General features: G+C 45.3%; 1 protein-coding gene across 2 annotated transcripts in view; it reads left to right on the forward strand.

Annotated features, from left to right (window-relative positions):
- The first annotated feature begins 2,380 nt into the window (after positions 1–2,380).
- Positions 2,381–26,513, forward strand: part of LOC105907911 (receptor tyrosine-protein kinase erbB-4) — a 235,156-nt gene continuing 211,023 nt past the window's right edge. For both annotated transcript variants that reach the window (XM_031559659.1, XM_031559666.1), the window contains exon 1: positions 2,381–2,729. In XM_031559659.1, the coding sequence (XP_031415519.1) occupies positions 2,651–2,729 (79 nt within the window). In that variant the 5' untranslated portion in view covers positions 2,381–2,650. The remainder of the gene's footprint in view (positions 2,730–26,513) is intronic.

The following is a 26,513-nucleotide window of genomic DNA, read 5'->3' on the forward strand; positions in this document are numbered from 1 at the left end:
TGATGAAAGTTGTTAAAGATGCAGAATGAACCTAATGAAACAAGGCGAATGCAGTCTGGAAGGGTCAGACTGGGTGTAAAGGAGGAAAACAGCCTAGCATACAACTAGCATAAGATCTGAGTTTACAGGGGCAGGGATATGCATGCAAAGGTTTCCAATATTGGCATGGACAAGTCCACAACTAGCAACGGTGGAGGCGTGGGCATATATTTCAGTTGGTTAACACAAAGGATTCTGTGCCAGAACAGATTAGAATTTCCTTGTAAAGTCTTCATCACTACAAATTATCCACAGTCCATAAATGCCCAAATATATTTTATTATCAAATCATACATAGCATTTTAATTGTCTTGCAAGAGACTAATAAATTCTGTCTGGGACCAAGCCATGTTACGACTAACATCCAGTCTGTAAAAATGGCCAGCATCTCTGTCAAAATGAAAAACAACTAAGAGCAATGCTGCTATGAATATGAAACATTGCAGCGTTCAGATAGCACAGCACATTCAGCAATGCTGTGGTGGGCCTTTTGTAGCAGTCTTCTGAATGCCCATGTGTATGTTTGCAGCAGGATAATGGGCATCGCTGGGGAAGCAGGACACTTGGAAATATGCTCTGCCCAGTTTGATAAAGCTGCTTTATTACTTGGATATTGTCTGGCTAGAGTCATTGTGAAGGGCTAGAGGCACAGTTTTGTATTGACAGGCCTTCCACAGCAGAGGCCCACCCATTAAACATTTGTGGATTGGTTGCATTGGATTACTAGCAGTATATAGCAAGCATCATATGATCTTCAATAATGCCATGGAGCCTCTACCGTCCATAATTCCAAGATTTTAAGAAATGAGGGTGTCAGTATTTGACAGCATTTCAAACTAATCTGATTCAAATCTAATAATGATAATTATATTCAACAGTTTGAGCTACTGTAGCAAACTTGCCCAGAAGGAGAGATGAGCACAGAGATAACTAATTAGTAGGCAGTCATATATATCCCCCATACCGAACACCCATGGGTATACAAGTTATTGGCGACTGAACAGATCCAAAATGTATTGACACACAAGGGACATCTCATACAGACCTAGCACACACCACGACTGTAGGCAGATACACTCACAGAAGTGGGGCTAATTAGGGCATCAAACATTAAATCCACAATACAGGACACAAAAAACAGGACACAAAAGGGTAGGCAATACCACATTAATTCAGATCGACATCACCACCAAGTCAAAGAATAAGGGTGGAGAACTATTTGGAGCCTCGTCATTCACATCAGCACGCCGATGCGTTGTAGTACCCCTGCACGCTACAATTAATTTGATTTTCAAGTAAGCCTATTGTTTTGACAAAACTAACAGGACACTGACATTTTTGTCATTTACGCCTATACCTCATCCCTTTGTCAGTTAGACCCACAATGAGTTCACCAGAATGAGCCTAGCTCGACATCATCGAGTTATCAGCCGTAGCCACCAAACAAACCCTACTTGAATGTAAACATGCTTTTATCACACCTACTATTTTCTCTCAGTAGTTGTATCTCCCTCTAGTGGCTAACATTATGATCACCTTCTCCCCAGGAAAGCGTCAAAATTAAATTGACTCACTGCATCGAGCGAGCAGCGAAGTCTATGCTCTTCTTGACTTTTGCAATTATTAAACACAAGCATTACACTTATGATTATAGGCAAATGACTCAAACTCGCTTTTTTTCTCCCTCAGCAAAATTAGTCAATGGTTAGGACACTAACAATTTCTCATCACTTGGTTGTGCACTTCTATTTGTCATGATTTCTGGAGGTTTTCAATTTGACCTCTTAAAGCATGCGTTTGTCAGTCACGGAGAAAGACCAGATGTTTCAGCATATTGAAGCTGCAGGAAGTCATAACCCCTTTCGGTAGGTGTTAAAGTGAAATGATATTGAAAGGACAATGTCTTGAAGGACACCACGCAACTATTTTTTTTTGGAGGAGAGAGAACTGAAGTAACAGCCTATAGACATGACAGGTAGCCTACTCAAGATGCATACAATTCTATAATTCGTGAGGAAGTCGACAAAATCGTAATAATCTATCCAAGTTTATTATGCGCATTATATTAACTAGACGTTAAAATTATAAAAACGTGCTTCTCTTTACTGTATCGATGGGAATAACATGGGGCTTGTAAACGCGTGGTTATTCCAGGTTGACAGGTGCATCGCAAAGCCAGAACGTGGAACAACCTAACGACTCTAAATTCCAAGAGTAGTAGACGCCGAGTTGAAGAGGGCGGGTTTACGAGTACTTCTACATACTCTAGTCCAATGTCTGGAAAGAGAGGAGAGGGTACGCGCGTTTGGGGGAGTGTCTAGTCTCTGAGCCGTCTGCGTACTGAAGTCTGAAGACAGTAATGGCATGAGCATTGCATTGCGATTTAGTCTAGCCACTGTATTGCGCGCCTGGGAAACGCCACTGTTTTAAACTCTTGACAGTTCATCGAGGAACGTAACATCAATAAATAAGAGTTTGCGGACAAGTACAGCAAAGTAGAAGTGTGCTCAGACACTGACACTTAAATCTTCATTAAAATAATAATAACCGCAAAAGGGATATGGTGTTGGACATGTGAATTATAGGAGTTACTACTACCTTTCTGCCCAAAATGAAGCTGGCGTCTTCTCCGTGTTTGTTTGGCTTTCTTCTGACTTCAGTCGTGTTTCGGATGAGCACCTCTCAGTCAGGTGAGTGACAGTTCTGCCAGCAGTGTTTGGAAGCTTGTCATGACTGTTCACTTTGCCAAATGTTAAAGCTACTTTCCTGTCGTTCTGAGGAGGATGTTCGCTCACTTAGCCTTTGATTAAATAAACCCTATTTTGTGTTATTGAAAAGGATGTAGTGTATAATGTATAACCAATATTATCGAAACATACTGTAATAGCATAATTAACTTGACGAAAACACTTAAGTACCAACGCTATTGTTACTCCATAAGCATCAGAGTACCACCACCACAGACTTTCCTTTACAAATGTTCTGGCAAACACATGAATTGATATGTAAACAACGAATGCGTTTTCTTTTCAATTGGTCTAAAAACAACATTCGGTGCGTTTCTTGTGTTTCACTTTTCAACCTGCAGTAAGCTAAGGAGTCCCTAGAGAGGCAGTGTTTTTTTTCTTTACACAGAAAACAGGTTAATTTGATACTTTACTCCAGTTGCAGCCTACATCTTTCTGAGGGTCTAAATAAGAAGCAATCAATGAATGGGTGGCCACATAAAGACACTGTTGAATGTAGGCTACAGAGAATAGGGCAGTGAAACGGTATCACACGTGTCCCACTACCAAAGCAACACAGCTCTTCCAACTGGAGCGTTATTATTCTCACCCCGTCCCTTGTGGGAGAAGGAATTTACCCAGACCAGATTTTTTTCTGTCGCTTTTTAGGAGAACAATAAGTGTTACCGGATAAAACGTGTTTTGTCCACACGAGTTTCTCTTCACATCGCTATGCCAAACTTTTTTGTTTCCGACGTAGATGGTAAAGCATCTAATATCGTTTCAACAGTTATCAGTTAATATCAGTTAATTAGGGGTATGTTTATTTTAAGGCTGATTTTAACGTTTATCTTTCCGCTTGCTAGGTGTAGCCCACATACCGTCAGATAGGCTATTTACAAAACGGCAGATTCCCCTACTATTTTATACCTGGGCATCTCTTAACCTATTTATGATTGAGTTAAAGTCAGTTTAATAATAAATCACAACTCATGTGGTCATTCTACTAATTAGCACTTCTTTAATCAATGGGTGGTTTAGAGTGTATATATTGGATTGTTGTTATAAACAAACATACACCACCTAAGTAAATTCAAAGGAAAAGTTATTTATGGTTGAAAAAGTGTATCACATGTTTGAAAAGGTTTTAGCGAAACAAACGCCTCCGTTTGAGTGCTGAAAAACTCGAATATCCACATGGTGGTAGTATGATCCGGAGACCCACCGAGCTCCTGTTTAACGTGAAGTCATAAGGACTTCCAAGCATACACACACAAACATTTCACCAATGCCTCCTCGTTGAGTTTAGTGTTACCGTGCGTAAACCATTAAGAAAATAATAATAATAAAAAAACATTCTGTGTGTACACTATTTCTATAGGGTCCTGGACTAGTTAAATTAGCTTTCTTGGCATTCGTCGAGTGAAATATTCGTTTTGTCGCAATGGAATATCGAGCCACCAATTGTAGGCTAGGCATATTTATTTAATGTTTAATGATAAGAATTTTTTTTTTTAAATGGGACTTGTCGGGTACCTGTCGTCTTTTGGTAAGACAGCCCAAACAGACAATAGGGTGTGTTGTCTCTATTTCAACCCAAGATGCACTACCCAAAAAAGCCTGCGTTGCTGTTGTGTAATATTTTTTCTGATCCTAATACCATAAACATTGCTGCCATTGATGCGTAGAGGTCATTTAAATCATTTGATGTCGAGCGCGGTAGTGCGGTGCGCCATCGCAGCTCCACCAAGACGAATTGGGTGCGTTAGCTACAGCCAGATGAGACCTGGTGCGTAATAAGGTCCACATGCTAGAGCCGTCAAGACTGAGGGACATTGAAAAGGGCTACTGTGGGATGTATTTTGTTTACAATTGTTTGAAACGGTGTGCCTATACTTCATTTGAGCCGCATTTGATTTAAGACTTTATTTCACTTCCAGATATAAGGAAGGCAATCTCTTGTACTTTTCACATATGGCAGATGTTATGTCATGAATGACCGAACACGCGGTTTTCCTGTGTTCATTTGTATTATACTAATGATTATATTTGTAATCTACTGTATATCTATTAAACTGAATAATTTGATGTATTTTCCAGTCTGGTGGCCAAGGGCTGTGAATTTAAATCAGGCCACTAAATTACATTTTACAGTTCTTGTGGAAAACACTGATGGAAGACCAGTGAACACAAATATCAGTGTGTTAATCGGCTTAAGCATGGATTAACTCCAGTCAGTGAGAAGAGACATTCAGCACCAAAGAAAATTAATCATCTGGCAATTAAACTTGCTTTCAATCTCATTTCCCTTTAGCTCAGTACTGCCTTTTTCTCCTATTCAGAACCAAAGAATTCAAGGCCCAGCCTGCAGTTGTAGAGGGCAGTGAAATGTTAATGCCATTTTTCTGTTTGTGTCGACTGTCGATCGTGAGTGCCCATTTACTTGAAGTAATGTTAGTCCTGGGTGCAAGGTGGACTGTTACAGAAAGTTCGATTGGATGCAATGGTGATTCTTAGTACAGGCGACATAGGCAATTACCTGGCAGTTACCTGAGCCCATTCCACCCCCCGCCCTCCTAGAGACACAGTTCTGATGGAGGGCACGCATGACAGTCTGTTTTTTTCCCCTAGGCAAACAGGGCCAGGGCTGCTAGTGAGTCGGTGGTAGTGGTTGGGGTAGGGTAGAGCCTTGTCTCAGCTTGGCTTGTGGTGGCGGCCTCTCTGTTTATGTGCATTTGATTGCCTTTCAGAAGACTATGGGGTGTTTGGAATACGTGGGGTTTCTCTGGTCTACACCACCCATGTCCTAGTTTGGTCCTTTTATTTGATCAAGTTACTCTATAGCATTTTGAATTCCAATCTCTGTACAATATTCATGACTGTGTGTCCCATAAGAAACAGTGCACAGTGATTTAAGCAGTACAGCATGACACAGACCCTCACTATGCCAGTTTCATGCTTTGTAACACTATAGACACATTGATTCCTCTATGGTATGAGGGATCATATTTTGGCTCTGGCAGTGCTGCCAAACATTCAAAGAGAACAGCTTACACTGATTTCGATATATAGTAGGCATCAGCACATTGCAATGACTACATAGTATCTTATTAGCTGATGTCTAGACAACATTTGAGACACAGAGCAACACAATGGCTCAGGCCCGTTTGGATGCCACTTGATATCATTCTCTCAATTGCATGCACCTCTCAAGTTCATGGTCCGTCGAAGTGTTTACATACTTTGGCTCAGACACTGACGGCCAACCACAAAGCCGAGGGATGTTCTCAGTGATCCCACATTGTGTCAAGAGCAGCAGCCTCTTCTCCTTCCCTTTTCTCTTTTCGGTGTTATCAAAGCATGCAGAGATGGTGTTACACTTGCCTGCCCACCCAGCAATGAGCCATCGTCTCACAAAAGCGTCTCATTCATTTTGTTCATCTAACATAGCCTGTGAAAGGCGTTCTGACCATGGCGCCTGTGGTGCTCAATGGGAAGAGAAGCGGGCTTTGTTTCCCACAGATCCATGCTCTTGCCAAGCGAAGGCGTCTCTCTCCGTGCAGTGGGGCTCTCTCTGGTCCTGCCTAAAATGTCTCACTCGAGCTCAGGGTTCCTGTTGAACATGCTGGGCCCCGGGAAGAGCAGCAGCATCGGGAGCCATGTCTTTTTCCCTCCTGGCGTGGCTTCTCAGGGACCGGGGTATGAGGAGGTAGAAGGCCTGAGGGATGTTGGTCAGATTGGTTGTTCTGTCACTACCACAGGAAGTTAGGTGATGAGGAAATGGCGATCTTATGGTGTCTGGTCAGAATTTAAACAGGCTGACCTATGTAGTACCTGCAGGAGATGCACTTCTACAGTGAGGAGGAGACTTTAAAGTTCTGTGATTCAGGATGTATGTTTGTTTCATTTCAATAGGCAATCTTGTGCATTATTTGTTTTAGTCCCTTATTCAGTCCCTAAAAAGAAGACAAAAAAACTCTCCTTTGGCCATATTTGACCTCCTCAATGTTAACCAGAACCTTCATGAGAATGTATTTTCACCAGCTTGCTCCACCTTGTCTTCATTAAGACATTCTTAATTTAATTTTGAGCGCTGCCCAATATTCATTTCATATATTTGAATTCTGATATACAGTATGCAACAGAAGTGAGCACACCCCTGTGCAGTATCACTTAAATGTCAAGTGATTCAGAATAGTATCACTTTACAGTAATTGCATTACTTCTAATTTGAACAGTAGTGTATTTGCTCTCATATCAAATTAAAAACTGATGTACTATTCTAAAAATACATGCCCCACAGTAGGAACTCAATGCAACAAAAGTCAGTAGACCTTCCATTACTGAGATCCAAATATTTGATCTTTTCAATACTTCATATGTCTATCTTCATTTCTGGTGTCACACTGAATCTTCCTCGGAATGAAGGATAACAGCGAGGCACACATTTCTGGAGAGATGTCCTGCCATTCTTCACAGAATTTTTTTCAGCTGCTCTTTGCTGAAGGGGTTGTGTTGCTTTCCCTTTTTCTTTAAAATACCCCAAAGTTGTTCTATTGGCTTCAAGTCTGAGAACATACTTGGCCAGGTCATAGTTTGCACTTTTTTCTTCATTAGAAACTCTTGCGTGATTTTGGCAGTGTGCTTTGGATCATTATCATGCTGGAATATTCCTCTTATGCCAAGCTTCTGGAGACTTGTCATCTTGTCAGCCAGTACTTTGGTACATCCACAGGCATTCATGGCGCCATCAATAAATGTCATGTCCCCAACACCTTTTGCACTCATGTTTCACTGTTGGGACTGTGCATGCACCGTGGTATCCTGCCAGGTTCACGCCAAACATGCCCCCATCTAAGCCGAACATGTTTTCAGCACAAAACTGCAAGATTAAACTGGCTAAAGAACAGGAAATGAGGACTAATGAATGCTGGGAGCACATGGATGTAAAGTGTGTACATACTGTACCAGTATGTACCGTCTTCAAGTGGAAAGCACGCTGTGTGAGATCTGTTTGTATGTGTGATAAATGTGTGCAGTAATTAAAGGGGTGTGCAACATTTAAAAACAGACTAATACTGAGTAGTTCGCTTCATATTAAAAAAAACAAAAACGGGCATGGCTTGTTACATCCTCAGATGTATCTGCTTGACGGTGATGGAGAACAGCTGCCGCAAAAATGACAAATAACACCATGTCAGTCAGCGCTCTAGATGCTGGGAGCTATTGTTTTACATCGAACTTCAATTTCACCTCTCTGCATCAACATAATTCAAATCAGTCCACCGGTGACTCACAGAAAATGCCATTCAAAACGTACTTGAGGAGCATGCGGCTAAGAAAGACCAAGAACAAGCTCGAGTGCCTCTTTTGTGCTTCACTCACAAGCCAGAAAGCTTATCTGTCAGGGTGCAATTAGGGGTTCTGTGCCACGAGGTTTTTTAAGACGAAGCCTTTCGGAGGACTTGTGAGTGATGGCGGTGAAGCCTCCACCTTGATTGACAGCGTCAGTCGTGTAGTGCTGAGCTCTTCCAGTCGACCGTGCCTCTGCACTAGTTTGCCTCTCCTTTCCTTCTGACGCTTTTATCCCTCTCTTTGTGTGGGCCACAAAAGTGGGGAATTAGTATGACAATGAATATATAGCTAATCTCTACTAAAACGCACTCATTACAACAATGTGTAGAATTAAAAGTCAGTTAATTGTGCCTCCCTAATTTCTACTCTTGGCCTTGTTATGCCTTCAGAAGTGGTTGACAACAAGTTGTTTTTTGCTCGCTCGGTCTCTCCTCGCCTGCATCATAAAAGATGAACAAATAAAAGAATAATAATAGGTTGGCAAACTTTCCTACGCAGACACTGTACCCCTTCTTGTGGCAAGTGTTTCATGTTTTACAGTTCTGGGGGGAGCATTTTTTCTTGTTTCATTCTCTGTCTCTTTCCTTTTGTAATCCTTTTGAAAATATTCTCTGCTAATCTGCATATGCAGGGCAATTATGACAGGCCTCAGTGTGATATTGACTGCCATGGAAAAGCATTCAAAATGTTGTGCGCTATCTAAATCCTAACACAGAGAATGCATCAAATCAGACATTGTGTGGAAAATATAAGAGATGTTAGTTTGTCAATTTGTTAAAAAATGGTTTCAGATATGGAATTTGGGAATTAAATGCAATGATGGCTATTAATTCTTCTTCCAGTTTGTCCTTTTAAATGAATCTTTCACCAGCATGACCTTTAGTAAATGAGCCTGCTGTCTGACAGAGCAGTGGTAAAGGAGGCATCAGGGAGTGTGGGAATACAGAGAGAGGGGAGGGAGGGAGGGAGAGAGGGAGAGAGGGAGAGAGAAGGGGCAGAGGGATACTATGAGGTCAATTTGGGGCAGGAAAAAGGAACTGAGTCGGAATGCGCGAGAGATGGAATAATGATTACAACAGTAATAAAATATAATCCAAGGATGAGATGTATATCAAGCATACGCAACAGAGAGCTGACCCTGCCCTTTAAGGATGCCCTGCGCCGCATGTCTGTCGGTGCTCAGATGGCTGAACCTCTGAAGCGTGAGCAGTCACCTTGCAGCAGAGCTGAAATAATGCCAGGTGTAAAGGTACATAAAGCACTGAATGAGATCGGGGGGAGAAGCAATTGACCTTGCCTGGCTGCTCGTGGTGGGGTGGGTGGGGGAGGAGGAGGAGGAGGAGGAGGAGGAGGGCTGTGCAGACGAAGGGCTTTTTTTTGTTTGGGATGCAGGGAGCAGCCAAAAGTCCAGGCTGAAGAACAGAGTCCAGCCAGTCACTCAAAACCAGATGGTTGGAGGTTTTTGAAATCAGACACTGACTTTAAAGGACAGTTACACTGATGTTGCAACTGGCACAAGGATCTCACAGTGATCAGGATGGAGGTGTAGCCTTTATAGCTACTCTTTTTCAACATGCAATGTTCTTTGCAAATTTGTATTGTAGTTACTCATATATAGCCTAGTGCTCTAGCTTGATATTGCTTGGCTGCTACTCCTTACTGGACACAGTGAAGAGGAGAAAGAAACACTATGGGGGAGAGAGTGACCAGGAACAAATGAGAACTCTGAGTGAGGGAGAAAATGACAAAATATCTTTACTGGCCCAATGTCAACGTTTGCTGCATTCCCCCTTCTGTGGCCATTTACCTGGGACAGCGGTGCTTAATCACAGCTCTTACCCGTGCCATGGATAAAGTGGAGAACTCTCTCTGTCTCTCTTTCACTCGCTCCTGCTGTCTCTTGCATGCACACTCTCCCTCTCTCGTTCTCCCTCCTTGTTTCTCTAACACACACACATGCACAAACACATACAGTACAGGGAGAAAAGAGAGAAGGAGAAAGTCAGCATCCATATCTGCATGTGAAGCATCTGTTGTGAGTGATTGACTTCCTGGGAGAGCGGGCGATGTGAGCACGCTGAGATGCCTGCTGTTTGTCTACCACCCCCTTCTGTCCTACCGCCGTGCACCTGCACAGAAACATTACACCCCTTTGGCAAGGTGAGGGGGATGCTGATGCAAGATTGTTTGTAGCGTCAAGTGAAAGGGGGAGAAAGTGCGGGGGAGAGAGGGTGCAAAGGAGAAGGGAGCGGAGAGTAAGACTGAGGGGGGTGGGGGGGGGGCATATCTAATTTTAGCAAACATTTTTGTTCCCCCCTCCCCTCCCTTCATTTTCTCCCAAGCAGGGACAGAAGTGAAAGGGACAGCGGTGAGTTTCCCATGAGCTCGCCGCTAAAGTAGCCACTATCACAGGGGCTGGACAGCCCAATTAATCAGGCCCAGCCCTGGGGAGCCGTGCTGCCTGTGACAGGGACGCTTTATCCTGGCCGGCCACAGGACACACACTCTCTGACACGGCTCCTGTGCTCCTCCTCCTCCCTCGTACGCAGCCAGCTCCTTCTCTTTTAAGAGCTACTGCGCCACAAGACAGATGCTCTCTGCTCTCTCCCCATCTCTCTATTCACACATTGGTCTCTCTTTTTTCTCTCTCTATCCTTCTCTCTCTCACACACACATGCAGGCATACCAAGGCATGGATAGACATCCACAATATCCATCTTGTCTGTGTCATCTCTTGCTATTGAATCTTTCCCAGTAAAGTTTGTTTTCCTGACTCTTGGTCTACTGATGCTCCCCTCAAATGCCCAGTGAGTTCTCACTCTCACCGAGTCCATCCATCTGTGAATACCCTCAGCATGGCTGGGGAAAGACCACTCAGTCTGTGGACATTCATCTGTTGGCTGTTCTGTCTGGCAGCTCATGGCAGTATCTTTTAACTGGCACCCTCGTTCTGATGGATTTGGCATGGACAAGCCTCCTCTCCCCAGGCCAGGGGCAGAGATGTGGACACAATGTGAGAGTGGAGAGCAGTCAAGGAAGCGCTGAAGGAATAGATAGTGGGAGAGGAGGTTGATTGGACGTTTGACTCCACTGGCCCCGTACTTTCTTCCACACTGCATCTCGGCCAGAAGTCGAGGCCCTGGAGAGTTTTGAGAAGGAGCTGGTGTGAGAGTGGTTGCAGAGAGGTCCTGCCGACTGGAAGCCCTGCAAGTGCATGCTCAGAGTGCTTTAGTGGAGAGAAAAAAACATCCTGATTGCTTTTGTTCTCATGTTTTTGTCTGTCACCTAGCAGGTGCAGTGTGCTGTTTTTGCTTCCGCTCAACTTCACATGAAACAGTCCTCCCTGACCTTCCTCGCTGTCAGTGTTCGTTCAGTGAGCCTGCAGTTGCCCAAATATGACCCTACCCACACCCTACCCCTCCATGTTCTTGCTCCAGGGCCAGGGCTTTGGTGTCACTGAATGTACCGTGGCAGCCCTGTGTTTTGTTCCAGCGGCCCCCTTCAATGACTAAAGCATGTAGTTCCCTCTGGGGGTGCAGCCCTTGGTCTGTATGGGAGCACATCCCTAGGAGAGCCTCCAAAAGAATGACCAAAAGCAACAGTGTCTCTTTGTTTCATGGTCCTTTTTAAAGCACTGGAGGTCCAAAGCCAGATGATTGTATAGAGACGGTAGTTTGTGGACTTTTATGCGTTTCCTTTGAAGCAGGGCGGCCAGAGAAAGTGGGCTATTATTTTTTACATTTCCATCTGCTAGGCAGTAGGACAAAGGTTTGAGGGAGGTAAATTATTCTTTTTTGTCCGTGACTTTGCTCTTCCATCGCCCGCTTGCAGACTGACAAGCCAATAAGATGGAGTCAGTGAGATTAATAAAACATTCATGTCAAGCACTTGCTTGTTTGGAAAATCATCATCATGCACAGCTGTAAATGCAGATAGCACAGATCAGCTTGTGATGGCCGACAGCGCTGTTCTCCATACCCAATCTCATCCGAGTCCCCATAGGAATTCTGTGCCTTACTCCGATAAGAGAAACTGAAAGTTCGACAAGTCTAGTAATGTAATGACAGCATTCTCACACGGGTGCATTCTGGCTGTAACTTAAATACATAGCTGTTGTAGTCACATGGATCAAATGGATGCTCTCGCTATCTCTGTCTCTGCCTGTCTGCCCGTCTCTCTCTCCCTCTCTCCCTCTGTGGCCCTTGTTACGCCCATCCTCACACATCCAGCTTTCCTCACCTCACTCTCTCGACCTGGAGATTGGGCCTCATATGGGCAACAGAGTGGGGCTCTAATCAGCGCTGTGTCTCATGTCAGCTGAGTGCACCACCACTCTTCTGCTTTCATGGCCAGCTCCACTCGCCGGACCCCATTTCCACCATGAATTAGCGTCTGGCTTTGCGGCAAGGAGTTCTCTCTCTCTTTCTCTCTCTCTCTTTCTCTTCTTCTTCTTCCTCTTCCACAAAGTCCTTTCTGTACTTTGTCCAACAGCCATCCACTCCACCACACACCGGCGTAGCTGCCAGTCCAGCTCACCTCATTAGCTTTCAATAAGTCCATCTCCTCGGTCGCAGGTTTGGATTCTTTTAATTAGTGTGGCCTGAAGAGAGGCTGGGTGCTAAAGGAGGCTAACCCAGCTGCCACATCCCATCAGCCTAATGGCGCCTCACACCGCAACGCCCTCGGGGGAGCTGGCAGGTTGAGCTGCTCTGCCCACCAGCGCTGGAACATAGGCGAGGCCCGCTGCACTCCGGGTCTGTGCGGAGGCCTATGTGTGAATCGTGCAAATAGGAGTGAAACTAAAGCGGCAGGAAGGACACTTAGCATATTTTGACTGTTAGGGGCCAAGAATATGTACTTGTGTCTGCGGTGAGCTGGTTAATGGTCCTAATTATTTGAGAGGGTGCTGTGGCACAGGATAACCCAGTAAAAGTTACCGGTTCCTCTGAGACAGAAACATAAAAAGTGAGGGAACTCACAACTGGGCTTTGTTTATTTGATATAACGAATGGCTTGAGTTTTATTGTCCCCTTTGTGTTATCATTCCATCACTGCTATGACATTAAAATAACGACTGGACAATGCATCGAAGTGGTTAATGTTAAGAACTTTTGAAGCCAGATACTGTGGTGAGGTGTTTTGCATTCTGATGACTACTATATCCAAAGATTACAGCGATACATGATGCCAACGCAAGAGGAGATTCCAGAGCCATGTCAATGAGTAGGGCTTAAGGATGTTAAATGACTTAAATTATCAAAATATGCCTCTATTCAGTAGAGTACTGTGCTTAAAAGATATGATCACCGTATTCACTCGGTTGTGTGCCTGCCTCATGATGCTGATCTTATCACATCATGTACTTATCAGTGCCCGCCAATTGTTGTGTCGAAGGAGTCAATTAGGAGGAGGAGAAGGAGGTTAAGGGAGAGTGAAGTAGTTCCGTTGCTTTCTCACTACAGGGGAACCATATCCATACCCTCTGAAAGTGTGTTCATAGAACCTCCCCTTAGCGGTCTCTGGCTTCAGAGTGTGAAATGCTCGTATGAATTTAGGGTAAAGATAAAAAGGTGTACCGTCAACTCCATGGAGAGCACGTCCCTTTATTTCTCCTCTAAGCATAAATTTAAGTGGGTAGAGGTCCAGCGTGTCTCACCTCAGCCGTAATGAGGCTACCTGGGCAACCTGCCTGAGAGACCTGATGGGGTAAACGGCTGATGGCGCAGGCTTGAGCTCCTCTCCGCCATACCATGTTCCATATTCAAAATGTATTCATTATTTTTGTCCGTGCAGATTGACTGAAGTAAAAGGATTCACGAAGAACAAAAGAGTTACTGCTGTAATTAACACATGTATGCCAAACGTTTCTTACATGGAATGGATGGACGGGCTGTCCAGTACACCTCATCTTTACATTTAAAGTGAAAGTCTTTGAGTGAATTCCAAAGTTTAGTACATTTCCTCTTTTGTAGTCTTGCTTGCGCTAGAAGTTCTTTGTAGCCATCTGTCATGAGGTTAAGCTCTTGCCCCAAAGTGGGGGTGATGTAACCCAGGAGGGGAAGAGCCAATCAGAGCAGCGTGTGGTATGCAGCAGAGGCCAGTTTTACAGCCTCACAGCTATCCTCAACTGCATAGGTGAGCATTTTTCAGTCCTTTACTCTGGGGCCAGCAGTGTGGACAACAAAACATGCAAGCACACACACACACACACACGCAAGCACGCACGCACACACACACACACACACACACACACACACACACACACACACACACACACACACACAGGGTGTGGTTGACCTGACTGAATCTCACTATATCTCACTTTAATTTCTATCCCTCCACGAGTACTATCTTAAAGGACATCATTGAATATGGGTGGTAAAGAACAATTTCATTCATATGTAAACAGCTGCCGAACTATGATGTATTGGCCCCACTTTATTGTAATTTTTTCACCAACATTTTGGTTGATATATGCTATTGACAAAATGAAAAACAAATAACTTCGATGTAGATCAAGGGTAAGGTGCTGGTTAGGGTTACAGTAAGGTCTGTGGTGTGTGTGAGGTTTACGAGGATAGGTATTTGCTGACAGTAAGTGCAGTTAGAAGACAGGGCTACTTATTTGAAAGTGTGCGGAGAGCTTATTGAATCTGTGTAAAGTAACTAAGCTGCATGAATGCAGTATAGATACTTTAAGTGTTCCACCTTTTCCACACAAGCACGGACGGCTCTGGGTCCCATGAGCAGTGGCACCTCTGGAGTGCTGCATCACCAGCGGAGAAGTGTGGAGAAGGAGAGGCTGATCATCTCGCTCCCCTGCCACCATCTGCCCCCGCTTTTCCCTAATCAAATTAATTAGGACAACAAACCTGACACAAGTGCTTGTTAGGCCCACACTCCAAATTGCCCAGAGCAACCAAGGGGGACAGAGACGGGCGTGGTAGAGAAGGCTACCTCCTCAGCAGGAAGACGGCCCTGAAATAAGGCTCTCAAAAGTAATCATCCTCTGCTGAATCCCTTGAAGCACTTTGCGAGGCCTCTGCTGTCGATCTCCCCAAATAGACATTAACAATGGGCAGAATTCCCTTCCTATTCCCTTCCCTTCCCTCCCCCCCCCCCTTATATTTTGCTCCCAGCGTGCACCTGTTATGGCCTTGGCCCACACAGCTAAAGGTTGAAAGGGCAGGGGGGGAGGGGATTTCAGCATGGGCTGCACATTGCTGTGTTTACGGTCCATTTCTCTTGACAGACAGCTTGTCAGATTTCCTTTGCGGAGCTACGCTTGCTAATAGGTGCGATGCTAATGAGAGTATGAATGAATAAGTAAGAGGCCATTTTATTTGTCAAGGGCTGCAGGTGAGTCAAGAGGTTCACCGCTGAGCTCATGAAAAACCCTAACAATGGCCAGCTGCAAATTGGCAGAGGTTTTTTTTTTTTGCTCTGTGCGTCCACCCCCACCACCACCCCTCCCCCCGCCGACACAGTATCTCGACTCCCGGCCCACTGTCTTCTCTCCCCCTCCCTCGTGGAGAGGAGATGTCACTGGGGCTCACACTGTCTGTCAAACTGGCATTTCTGACAGAGATACGGACTAAAAGGCCATGCTTCGATTGGCATGGGATCTCTCAACTGTACAATGTCAGGCACTTGCCTTCCTCTCTTCTGTGTGGAACCATAATAATTCTCACCATATTTATGATTCTCTCTTCACCGTGTTATTGTCTTCACCCTGAAGGTTGAGGTTTTTATTGTCGTATAGCTCAGTGTTTTGGTGTTTTTTTCTCTAAAAAATAAACAGCCAAGTTAAAAATAGATTCTCCTTCTTCAATATTTTATATTATGCAATACGGTGATAATTTGAATGTAGATTCCCACTTCCCTCTCCTGCTGAAACTCGCCTCTGACTTTAGTTTCATCATTAGACTCCATCAAACTGAATAGCTCACTTTCAGCTCTGCTCCACACATAGCCCTAAGGCCATCTGAAACACTTGATTAGAGGCTATTAGTTTTGATCCTAGAGACAGCCTGAAGCCATGTCCGACTGCTATACAGCATGCAAAAATAGCTTCGCTTTGATCATGTTTTCAACCCTTTCTTTTAAAATGCAAACATCTCCCGTGCAGTTCTATGTACATCGTAATTTCATTTAGTATTGGATTTCCTGATCTGATCGTGATTTAGGGCCATTTAATGAGGTAGACAGCGATGCATCAGCCAGTGCTCTTGCTCCCCTTTAGTCGTTTCTGATGAATGTGATCTATTTATTGATCAAATGATGGGAAAGGAAGTCCTACAGTTTAATCGCAAATGAAGCAGTTTCAGCTGTTGAAAATATCTACTTGATTGACACAACAAAAATACATGTTATATTATTTACTACTATTATTAGTAGACTGAACAGTAGTTTTCAGCAACAAAACCATGTTGTTGGCATTGTGCTGTTCTGTTCAGTCTGGTATTGTGAAGCCAGGGCACCATGTGTTGGCTTATGTAATGAGGGCGCAGGTGAGCAGCCGTGCCCGTGACATGTGCAGGGCTGGAGGGAGAGTCTCCTGTGTGCGCTCACCTCTTCTCTCCGTGGAAACATTAGGCAGAGGGCAGAGACACGTGCTGGCTTCCATCCTGTTGGTTGAGGTGCAAATGGCGCCTGCTGGGGCACCTTCACTGTCTGTGATGGTAGTGGAACTATCTCTCCATTGCACATTTAATGTAGTTTGTTTTATTTTTATTCACAAAATGAAATAAATGCGTGCAATATGTGGTCAACATCAGTGAGTGTCTAAATCTATTATGTTGTGTATAGTGTTATATATGTCAAAATCTCCGTAAACGTTAGAAAGGTCGCCGATTAACACTTGCAACTCAGTGTCGTGATGGTTTTAAAAAAATTCAGAAGGTATTAAAAAGGTATTAAATTTAACTTAAGGATTGCTGTATATACCCTGGTACACACACACAGACACAATCAATTTGTTTCCGAAGCCTCAGTTCTTGAGGCTACTTTGGGAGCTGTCAGTGTGTACACTTTGAATTATTCAAAATCACCCACTTTTCATTTTCTCTACATGTCCTGCCATATGACCGTTCTTTTATGGCACGGGTGAATTTATACTGGGACAGCCGTATTTGGGACAGCACGCTCCCCAGGCTATGCGATGACAGCCCCGTGGCGGAGACTTGAGAGCGCCCCAAACAGCTCGGCTCCTCGATGCGTCTGAGGGGCGCGCTGGGCAGGGTTCTTCTCGGGGCGGAGGCGGAGACAGGCAGCTGAACTGGCGCGGGCCGCGGAGCGCTGGGACCCAGCGGAGGCCAACATGTGCATACTTTATCACTCGCAGACTCTTTCTTGCCATCTATCCATCCCTTCTTCTCTCCTTTATGTGTGTGTGTCTGTGTCTGTGTGTGTGTGTGTGTAAGAGAGAGAGAGAGAGTGATGCAATCTGGGGCAAAACTAAAGGATGATGCCTGCACGAGTCCTCATCTTCAGAGTGTGGCCCGGAGACTGTTAGAACCCAAGGGGACAACACAATCCACTCTATAAGAATAATAATAATAATAATGAGTCTCATACGTAACAGCACATGCATGTGGGTGTGTGTGTGTGTGTGTGTGTGTGTGTGTGTGTGTGTGTGTGTGTGTGTGTGTGTGTGTGTGTGTGTGTGTGTGTGTGTGTGTGTGCGTGTGCGTGTGTTTGTGTTTGAGTGTGCCTCAGACTGGCATCTGGGCCAAATGGCATGGGGAAAGATATGTTTAATGTGCATATCCATATCAGTGCGTTGATGTTTGGCTTTGCCTGTACAGTGTTGTGATTTCGTGTTAGTCGGGGGAATTGAGCATCTGTGCTCAGCCGCGCGGTATGATTTATTGTGACTGTGCATCTGTCCATTACACACACAGAAACGATCTTTCTTTTGTGTGTTTAACGTGTGGACACGTGAACATGGATGGCGAACGAGCTCTGGTTCGTTTGGAATCCGCCCTCCAACCATATCAGGCAGCGATCACACAGGGGAGGGAGGGTGAGTTTGGGGAAAGAGGTTGATTGTGGTTCTTCTTTATCTATTAGAGGCAAGGCAAAATGTTCAACTTTGAAAGTCGGCTCCTAATTAGTGGAATTAGCCTCAGATCAAAGAAGACAATTAAGGGCGGTGTTGGCAGAGGGGCGGGTAGGACCGGGGCCTCATTTGCATCACAACGTGGCTGCCACGGTCTGCACGGCAGCGAACGACTCATTACGGCAGAGCCCGGCAATGTGCTGGATGAGATTGGTCAGATTGTTTGTCAGAGGCACCCGCTGTAAGTTGAGAACCCACCACACACACACACACACACACACACACACACACACACACACACACACACACACACACACACACACACACACACACACACACACACACACACACAGGGTGTGGTTGACCTGACTGAATCTCACTATATGTAAGAGTACACACCCTTTCCACAATGTTTATCCCCACATAGGAAAACAAAACCTCTTCATCACTTTCAATTGAATTAGTGTGGGAGTTAATTTGTCTGTGTTCTTCTTGTGGGCTGGACAGGAGGCTCAAGCTGTAGTGAATAGCCTCACAGGTATGACTCAGACGCAGAATGTAAAGGGATAAGCTTGTTTGTTTCAGTCAGTTCATATCATCTAGATGAATCGTCCTCACAATAAATCCTTCTGGTAACATACATTGATCTAATCATTGTTGCTTCCCAAGGCACGTGCACACAGGGCGGCTCCTCAGGTGGTTCTCATGAGGTTCATATCATCGGAGGCCCACCGGTGGGAACAGGGAAACGCTGCTGTCTGCTTCCCTAAGTGGAACTCCTGTTTATCTTGGAGCAGCCTGTCTGCTTCCCCTCTGAACACCCTGAGAAAGTTGTCTGTCACTCAACTTGTCTTTATTGTCAGTGATAAATGGGGAATCGCATGTGTTAAGGAAAGGCGAACACACACAAACATACACACACACACACACACACACACACACACACACACACACACACAAACACACAAAAACATACACACACACACACAATTTTTCTTTGCTGTCAATCAGGCTGCTGACTGCGTGTGTTGCTGTGTGTTGCTGTGTGCTGCGGGCTCAGGCGTTTTGATAAATGGCAGGTCCGTTCCCGGGCTGACCTCTGGATTCTGTTCCTTTGTGCTCAGGAGGCTCCCTGCTCTCTGCTTTAAGTGGAGGCTGCCACAGAGGCCCCCTCAGAGCAGAGGGCTTCAAAGCCACTGGCTCCCGGACACCAGCCGCAGTTTTTCAAGGGTCAGAACAATTACATTCCTATGGGTTTGAGGGGCCTGCGCTATAACAACGAGCACTGCAGCCCAGTGCAGTTCACAAAGCACTGTCTCAGCTAGGGCTACTCTCAGTGCAGCAGGTACGTGCTGAATGAACGGACGTGATAAAAGGCTATAGGCCTACAATGGGAAATAAATCACGATTTGAGGCTGGGTTGTCTGCCTTTTGAGTTGAATCTCAATCCAATTCAGTTCCATTTTATTTGATCTATATAGTCCAATAAAAATTGAAATTGTCTCTAGGTGCTTTACAGATCCCAGAGCCTGAACCTCCTAGAGCAAGCACTAAGGCGGCTGGAGTAAGGAAACACTCCCTTTTAACAGGAAGACACCCTGCAGAACCTCAGCTCAGAGGGGGGATCCATATACAGAATTAATAGTGGATAAAAATGGAGAGAGCCAGCATTAAAAGTGTTGGTTGAAGTGGGTACTGAGTCCTCATAAGGTTACTATCATAAGAATTGAGCAATTAAGTTGAAAACTATGTCAAAGATGGCCTTTGTTTATATCATGGGTAAATAGGCTGGCATACAGTATGTATTATAAGCAGAGTAGAATGTGTGCATAATAGTTTGTGGGCGAAGGCAGCTGTGAGCAGACACTTTCTGCAGGTAGATGTGGTGAAAAGACGGCGGCAGCATCCCACAGTGGAGATAGACTAGAGTAGGAGGGGAGCCGGGAAGATCCCCTGGGGAGTATGAATCCGGGTTGTTTCACCATTGGTGAAAGCATCAAAATGTCTTTTGGAAATGCATATTACTCACGTTAGAGATGTGTGGGACAGTATTTGTATCCACTGATGACACACCGGTACGCACATTCATTGGTGGCAGAGGCTGAGGCATTCTCTGACTGTTCCCTTCTTCTCCTCTCTCCCTTCTCTTGTTGTTGTCGTCGCCATCACACCTGTGGTGTGTGTCCTTCCCTCTCCCGACAGCATGCCACCTTTTATTTTCCCATCTTCAGGTGGCGAGAGGCCGCCTCTGTGTCTTCGCCTGGTGCTTTAATTGTCCATCATCGCGTCCCCCGCAGGTTGGGCGAGGCCGCTTGATTGACGTGGCGGCTAATCACAGTAATGGCCGGCACGGAGCGGGCCCTGCCAGCTGTCTCAGGATGGGGAGCATGCAGAGAGGGGATCCCCTGAGGAGACTCTGCGCCTGCTTAGGGAAGAGTGATGAGCATCGCGCTAGAGGGGAGGCCTGTGTCGCCCACTACAGTGTGTTTGTGAGGGGAAACAAGTGTTGTAGCTGGTAACACCAGAACTGCAGGTCAGGAAGGGAGCATGCACTCAGACACAGGTCAGTTGATTAACTGTCTGGCTGCTGAGATTCATGGATACGGAGGAACTGTGTGTCATTTCTTCTCTCAAAGGTCGTTTGATTTTCTTTTGTCAAAGGTCATTTGATGGGGGAATCCAAAGAAAGGCAATGCCAAATCAGTTGCCGATAACTCAAATCAATGGTTCTGTTGAATACTGTCAACAAATATTGTTTGGGGATTTATTGTCTTTCTCTTGTTGCACTTGAACTGAGAGCGAGGTGTATTGGTTGAAACCTGTACTCAATGCTCTCTTGTTCTCGTCTTTGTCTGATATGTCCCTTGTGCCCGAAATGATTTGGTGATAATTAAAATACAGATCAAGATAGTGAGTGCAGTTTTAGTAGGCTATTATTTTGCTGTCAATCTGTCTCACTTTGGTTGATTAGCTCTTAGGGCTTGCATTTGGTTCTTGTTTATTTCCCTTCATTTCCTCAGTCTTTAACTCTAATATGTATTTTCTGTCATTTCCCCTTTTTGTTAAATGCCTTGTGGTGTTGGCTCTACTCGTGGAGTTTATCGCCTTTAGTGTGAATAAATAGCACTGCTGTAAATGATTGTTAAACAGTGGTGTTATCTTGAAAGGGCCAGATGTAGCTGCACAGACACTGGGATGGTGTTGAGCAGTTGGTGGTATGGTACCTACAAAGGGCTTTAGTCGCTGCTACAGCTAATCTTCAGTTTTTCACCAGGATGCAGCTTGATCAAGTCCTTTAAAATACACTTGCTCTCTTAATGCCTGTTTCTGTCATGTAGCTAATATACGGCAACTTAAAGAGACATTGTTTTGCTGTCTTACTATTGCCAACAGCAATGCAATCTTACTTGTAATGACTTAATGCATGGAGCTTCTGAGTGTAGTTTACACATGCACTAACACACACACACATACACACACACACACACACACACACACACACACACACACACACAAACTCACATTTGACCAAATTTTTGCTTAATTTACATAAACCACATAATTGCAATGTTTCAAGTCTTTTACTTTCCAAATGTGCATACGCATTTGTCAGACATTTTTAGCAATCTTTGCAGAATTTTATAAATTGCCAAATCCCAAGTATTGTTAATGCAGTAACGTGTGTAAGTGAAAAGGGTTTTTCTCTGAGCCTGTTTAGGCGGCTGCTCTGTTGAAAACACATTTAAAGGGAAAAAGCCCTGCCTCAGCGCCTCTTTTACAGGGATGCTGTCATGCTACGGTGGCTCAGGTTTACTCCCTGGGTCATAATCCATATCTCTTGACTGTCATTTAATTAAACAGCGGCGGCGACTTCTCCATTGTCTCGGACCCCACGCCCAGGCTGGCAAAAAGGCTGTGGCGGTGAATCAGCAGGCCATCAATCTCCTGTGCCCCCCCCCCCCCCCCCCCCCCCCCCATCCATTCCTGGAAGATGAATGGATTAATGGAGTTTCATTATGTTGTGGTGTCACCGCCTCCCTCGCCCCCCTCCCACACATGCAGATGGAGCCCTGGTCACCCGTGGATGTCTGCAGAGGCGGTGGCCAGCCCCTCCCAGCTTCTACTAACCTTATTTAGAAGGGTCCTGCCATGCACATGCATGGGATCCGTGTGTTTGAGAGGAATTTCAAGTAAAATGTCAACCCAGCCATTTTAGGTGTGAGGGGCAGAGAAATGCTAGAAAAAAATGCAGGAAACGCAACCGCAGCTAAATGTTCTGCCTCATTTATCCTCAGTGTTCTGTTTTTCAGTTCATCAATGCACAATGCAGTTTACTTCCCTGCTTCAGTCCACCATACAGGTGCCACTCGGACTCTCAGCAACTTTTTCTTTTCCCGCTCCAGTAGTAATTAGCCCAGCCACATACAGTAGATGGATTTGTCAAATCTGCTGGGCACTGTTTGCCAGCTGGAGCAGATGCTCACATTAACTTCAGAGGCCACATTTTAAACTGGTTTCATAGAGGAGGAGGGCACTCAGACAGAGAGAAAGAGAGAGAGAGAGAGGGGAGGGGGGGGGGGAGGGAGTTTGGAGAGAGGAAAAGAGATGAACAGACTTAGGAGTCGGGGAAAATGAGAAGCTTCCTGTTTGAAGGTGCTCACACTGCTGAAAGAAAAGGCTGGTGGTGGTGGGAGGGGGGACTGGGGTTAGAGGGAGATGGAGATGGAGAGGGATACATAGACGAATTTTAGCCAATTATGCTCGGAAGCCACTGATAATGATCTCTCTGGGGACCTGGATGAATAGTCATGCATCTCATTTCCATAAGAAGGAGGAGAGACTCTCTTCCTCCCCTTGGCCCATGTGACGGATAGAACTCGCTCCACTGTGATCTGATCGCCAGCTCTCGGAGAGGATTTGGTTGACCGTCAACCTGGTGAAGTCCTCTTAAGGGCTTTGAAGAGGTTTTATCCTGTAAATGAATCACCCCTGTGATCTCATGCTGCTTGCTTTGTGTGTGTGTGTTGCGAGAGGGAGCAGTCTGACAGCAGATATCTTTATATATGAAACTGTTAACACTTTGGGAGAAGATCTTTAAAAAAAACATATTTTCCCAAAGACAGCTGTTTGCCGATGGAAATTTATGATAATCCTCTGTTCTCTCTATCTTTCTTGGTTACCCTGGTGCAGAGCATCACTTCCAGATCCACTGATATATATTTCAGTATTGCACAGAGAGAATCATCTTACATTGTAACTCAGGGAGTTCAGCTACAGGCAAAGACCTTCACTTAAGTGGATTTAGAGGGGAATGTGTTACGTTTGTCAGAGGTGTTTAAGGAGATCATTGGAAGAAGTTTGGGGAGTCTCTTTTTTTCAAACTATTTTTTACTCTGCCAAACTCATAAAACATGTCTTCCTCCCTCGTGTTCGGTTTTTCCATCAGGCAGGAGATAGAGAAAGAGAAAGAGAGAGACGTAACAAACAGAAATTTATAACTGCAGGTTGTATGTTTTCCTTTTCCTTTTTATTTTTCAGCTGCCGCCTTTGATGGCAAAGTCAGGATAAAGTGTTTCGTTGGCTTCCTCTCTTATTAAAGAAGGCTTAATTTAATTAGCAGCCACGGCGCTGCTGCTGCTGCTATCGGGTCCCCAGCTCCTGCAAGGAAGGTTCTGGTGCTCGGAGGGAAAGAAAAAAGGGTGAAGGGGAAAAAAGTGTCTCTAGGTCTCTAAGGAGGAAGTGTCCTTTTAATCAGCCTTCTATTCCTGCTCCATTAACATCTCTGAAAGCTCAGACACAGAGCAGAGCAGCACTCTGTCTCACACACATGACACACTCGCAGTGCCAGCAGCCGGGCAACCTTGCTCCCTCCGAGTGGGCACTGGCATCCCCCTAGTCCCCCTAGGACTGTGTGTGTACTCTGCATAGCAGCTATACATTACATGTTGCCCTCTAGTATTGTCAAACACGCGTGTGCTAGGTGCCCTGCCCTTCCTGTTCTCCCTCAACAACAACACAAATCAGCCAGGGAGATTGAGAGCCGAACACTCTCATTAGGGATTTACTTTGAATGCCTGGAAGTGCTGTAGGTGCTGGTGGCGCTCATGGTCATTCGTTTCGGGCTTGTTTTTTACGGTCGAGGGCTGTGAGTGAGAAGCAGCCCTCTCCTCCTCCCACCTGTCATGGCTGCGTGGCCCGTGGCCTCGAATGGTGGGGAGCCAGAGTCCGGGGAAGGGAGGCAGCCTCATTCTGTCAGTGTGCGGACAGTGATTAGAATGTATGTGGTCACAACAGTCACTCATGGCCCCTCAAAGTAGGACACAGTGACACTTGTGAGAGATCATTTTTTAGGAGTCAAACTTGCTCTCTTGCGTGGGTTTTTTTTTTTTTTTGGCCAACTGGAGTGGGCGGCAGAGTTTCTATTCTAATCTAATTTGAGACCATTCAGCAGAGAGGTCTGCACTGCCCTCCCCCTCCCTGCCTTCTTTTAGCCCTACGCTTGTCTATGTTTGAAGTATGCTGCTTTTGTCTGCTTTAAAGGAGTGCCAGTGCATTAGTGGGGTTGTAATCCCCATGAATCGGAGGAGAACAGCAGAATGGGCACACATTATTGGACAGGAGGAAGCCAGTTCTATTCTTTCTAGGGGGGGGGGGGGAAACTGCCTGTACACTGAGTTGAAACACTTCCATTTCTGTAGCGCTCATCGTGTTTAATAGAGTCCCAGAGGCTTTGTTTCTCCCACCAAGGCTATGGTGCTTTCATCAGGAGCCTGGTTATGGAGAGCGTTATTATAAATCTCCACCTGAAGACATTAACTGCCATATTGCTGAATGCCTCTGGGCCCCTGGGCCCCAGTGTCTCCCCACACACCCTCCCTCCTGGTAGGCGTCCCTTGTGGAGGTATTGTTCATTTCATTTTGTCAAGCTTCGCTGGTGGATCAAGACGGTCCCATCTCGCCACCCCCAGAATCGACCCCGAGAAGAGCCTTGGGACTGTGGGAAGGTTCTGGAAGTCTGGGGCCCCTCTAGCCCCGATTTTTCACACACAGAGGTGCGGGGTGCCAGACAACAGTGCTATTGATGCCACCCCACTCGACAAGGCCAGAAAAAGAGGGTAATGGGCCTTGCTCTAATCCATTAGTGTGAGGACGGAAGGAGAGTGGTGAAGAGCAGGGTGGCAGGCTGTGGAAAGGGCCCTTTCCCAGCCTCTTCTCTCAGGCCCCATTTGTGCAAGGCATTAAAAAGAGAGTCGACAGTCAAAGCTGCGTCAGTACAAAGCCCACACAAAGCAACAGATTTCCCAACACAATCCCTTCAGCACGTTCGTAAAGAGTCTCTCAGGGTCAAAAGAGTGCAGTATGGCGGTCTCAAAATATAGCTTTGTAGCAATGTTTTTTTTTTCTTGTCCGTTTTTACAGTTTGAAGGCCCAAACTGCATTGATCTTTTCCCCTTCATCCAGCTTTGTCATTGCATTCAAGTCACTGATGTTATCACAGTGGAATAAAAGCAGAGGGTTGTTTATGAGTCAACCATAAAGGAAACAGTTTTTAATCGTTCATCAGATCTCCAAACTCATTTTTATTACTGCTCACAAAAGGGCTCTTTGTTCTCGTATGAAAGCCCTACAGATCTAACAGGTCTTTTAGAGGCTTCATTTTTCAGATATCTCTCTGGTCTCTTGGGTGTAATTTTCAATTTAGTATGGCAAGGTTCATCACAAGATTGTTGGAGCAACTTGTTTGTGGATGGCTCTGTACTGTGGAAGCGGATGTCCCTTACCGTAGAATCTGCTGGAGAGTACGGCTGGGTTATTACTGAGGGCTTGTGAGTTGATGAGGTTGTGTTCTGCCCTGACTGAGTGCTTGCCATGGCACACACAGAACAGAGCAGGCCCCCACCCCTGCTAGCAGCTGTTAGCACTACACTGTGGATCATAACATGTGGGATGCACGGCTCATTAGAGTGTCCCTCTTAAACAACAACAGGTCCAAGTCTGCCCTGTAAAGAGGCATCATTTGAACAACTGTGGATAATATTCCGTAAAGGGCAGGCATTTTTGCCATTATCATCGTTGCGAGTGCTTGCATTTGTACTGCATTGTGCAGTGGATGAAAAAGTGTGAATTTAGCGCGTCTTGCCAGTGATTCAGAGTGATTTGAGCTTTTGTTAGATTAATGATTACCACTGGTCGCATGGCTTTTATTGATCTCCACAGTTGACAGAAGGATCAGGCCCAGATTTCAGATGGAAATAGTGATGACAGTAAAGTAAAAGTAAAGTTGGATGACCGTATTTGAGAGAGAAACTAATATCATTTCAGAAGCCAGTGGA

Source organism: Clupea harengus, chromosome 2 (assembly GCF_900700415.2).
Source record: "Clupea harengus chromosome 2, Ch_v2.0.2, whole genome shotgun sequence".
Classification (NCBI taxonomy): Eukaryota; Metazoa; Chordata; class Actinopteri; order Clupeiformes; family Clupeidae; genus Clupea; species Clupea harengus.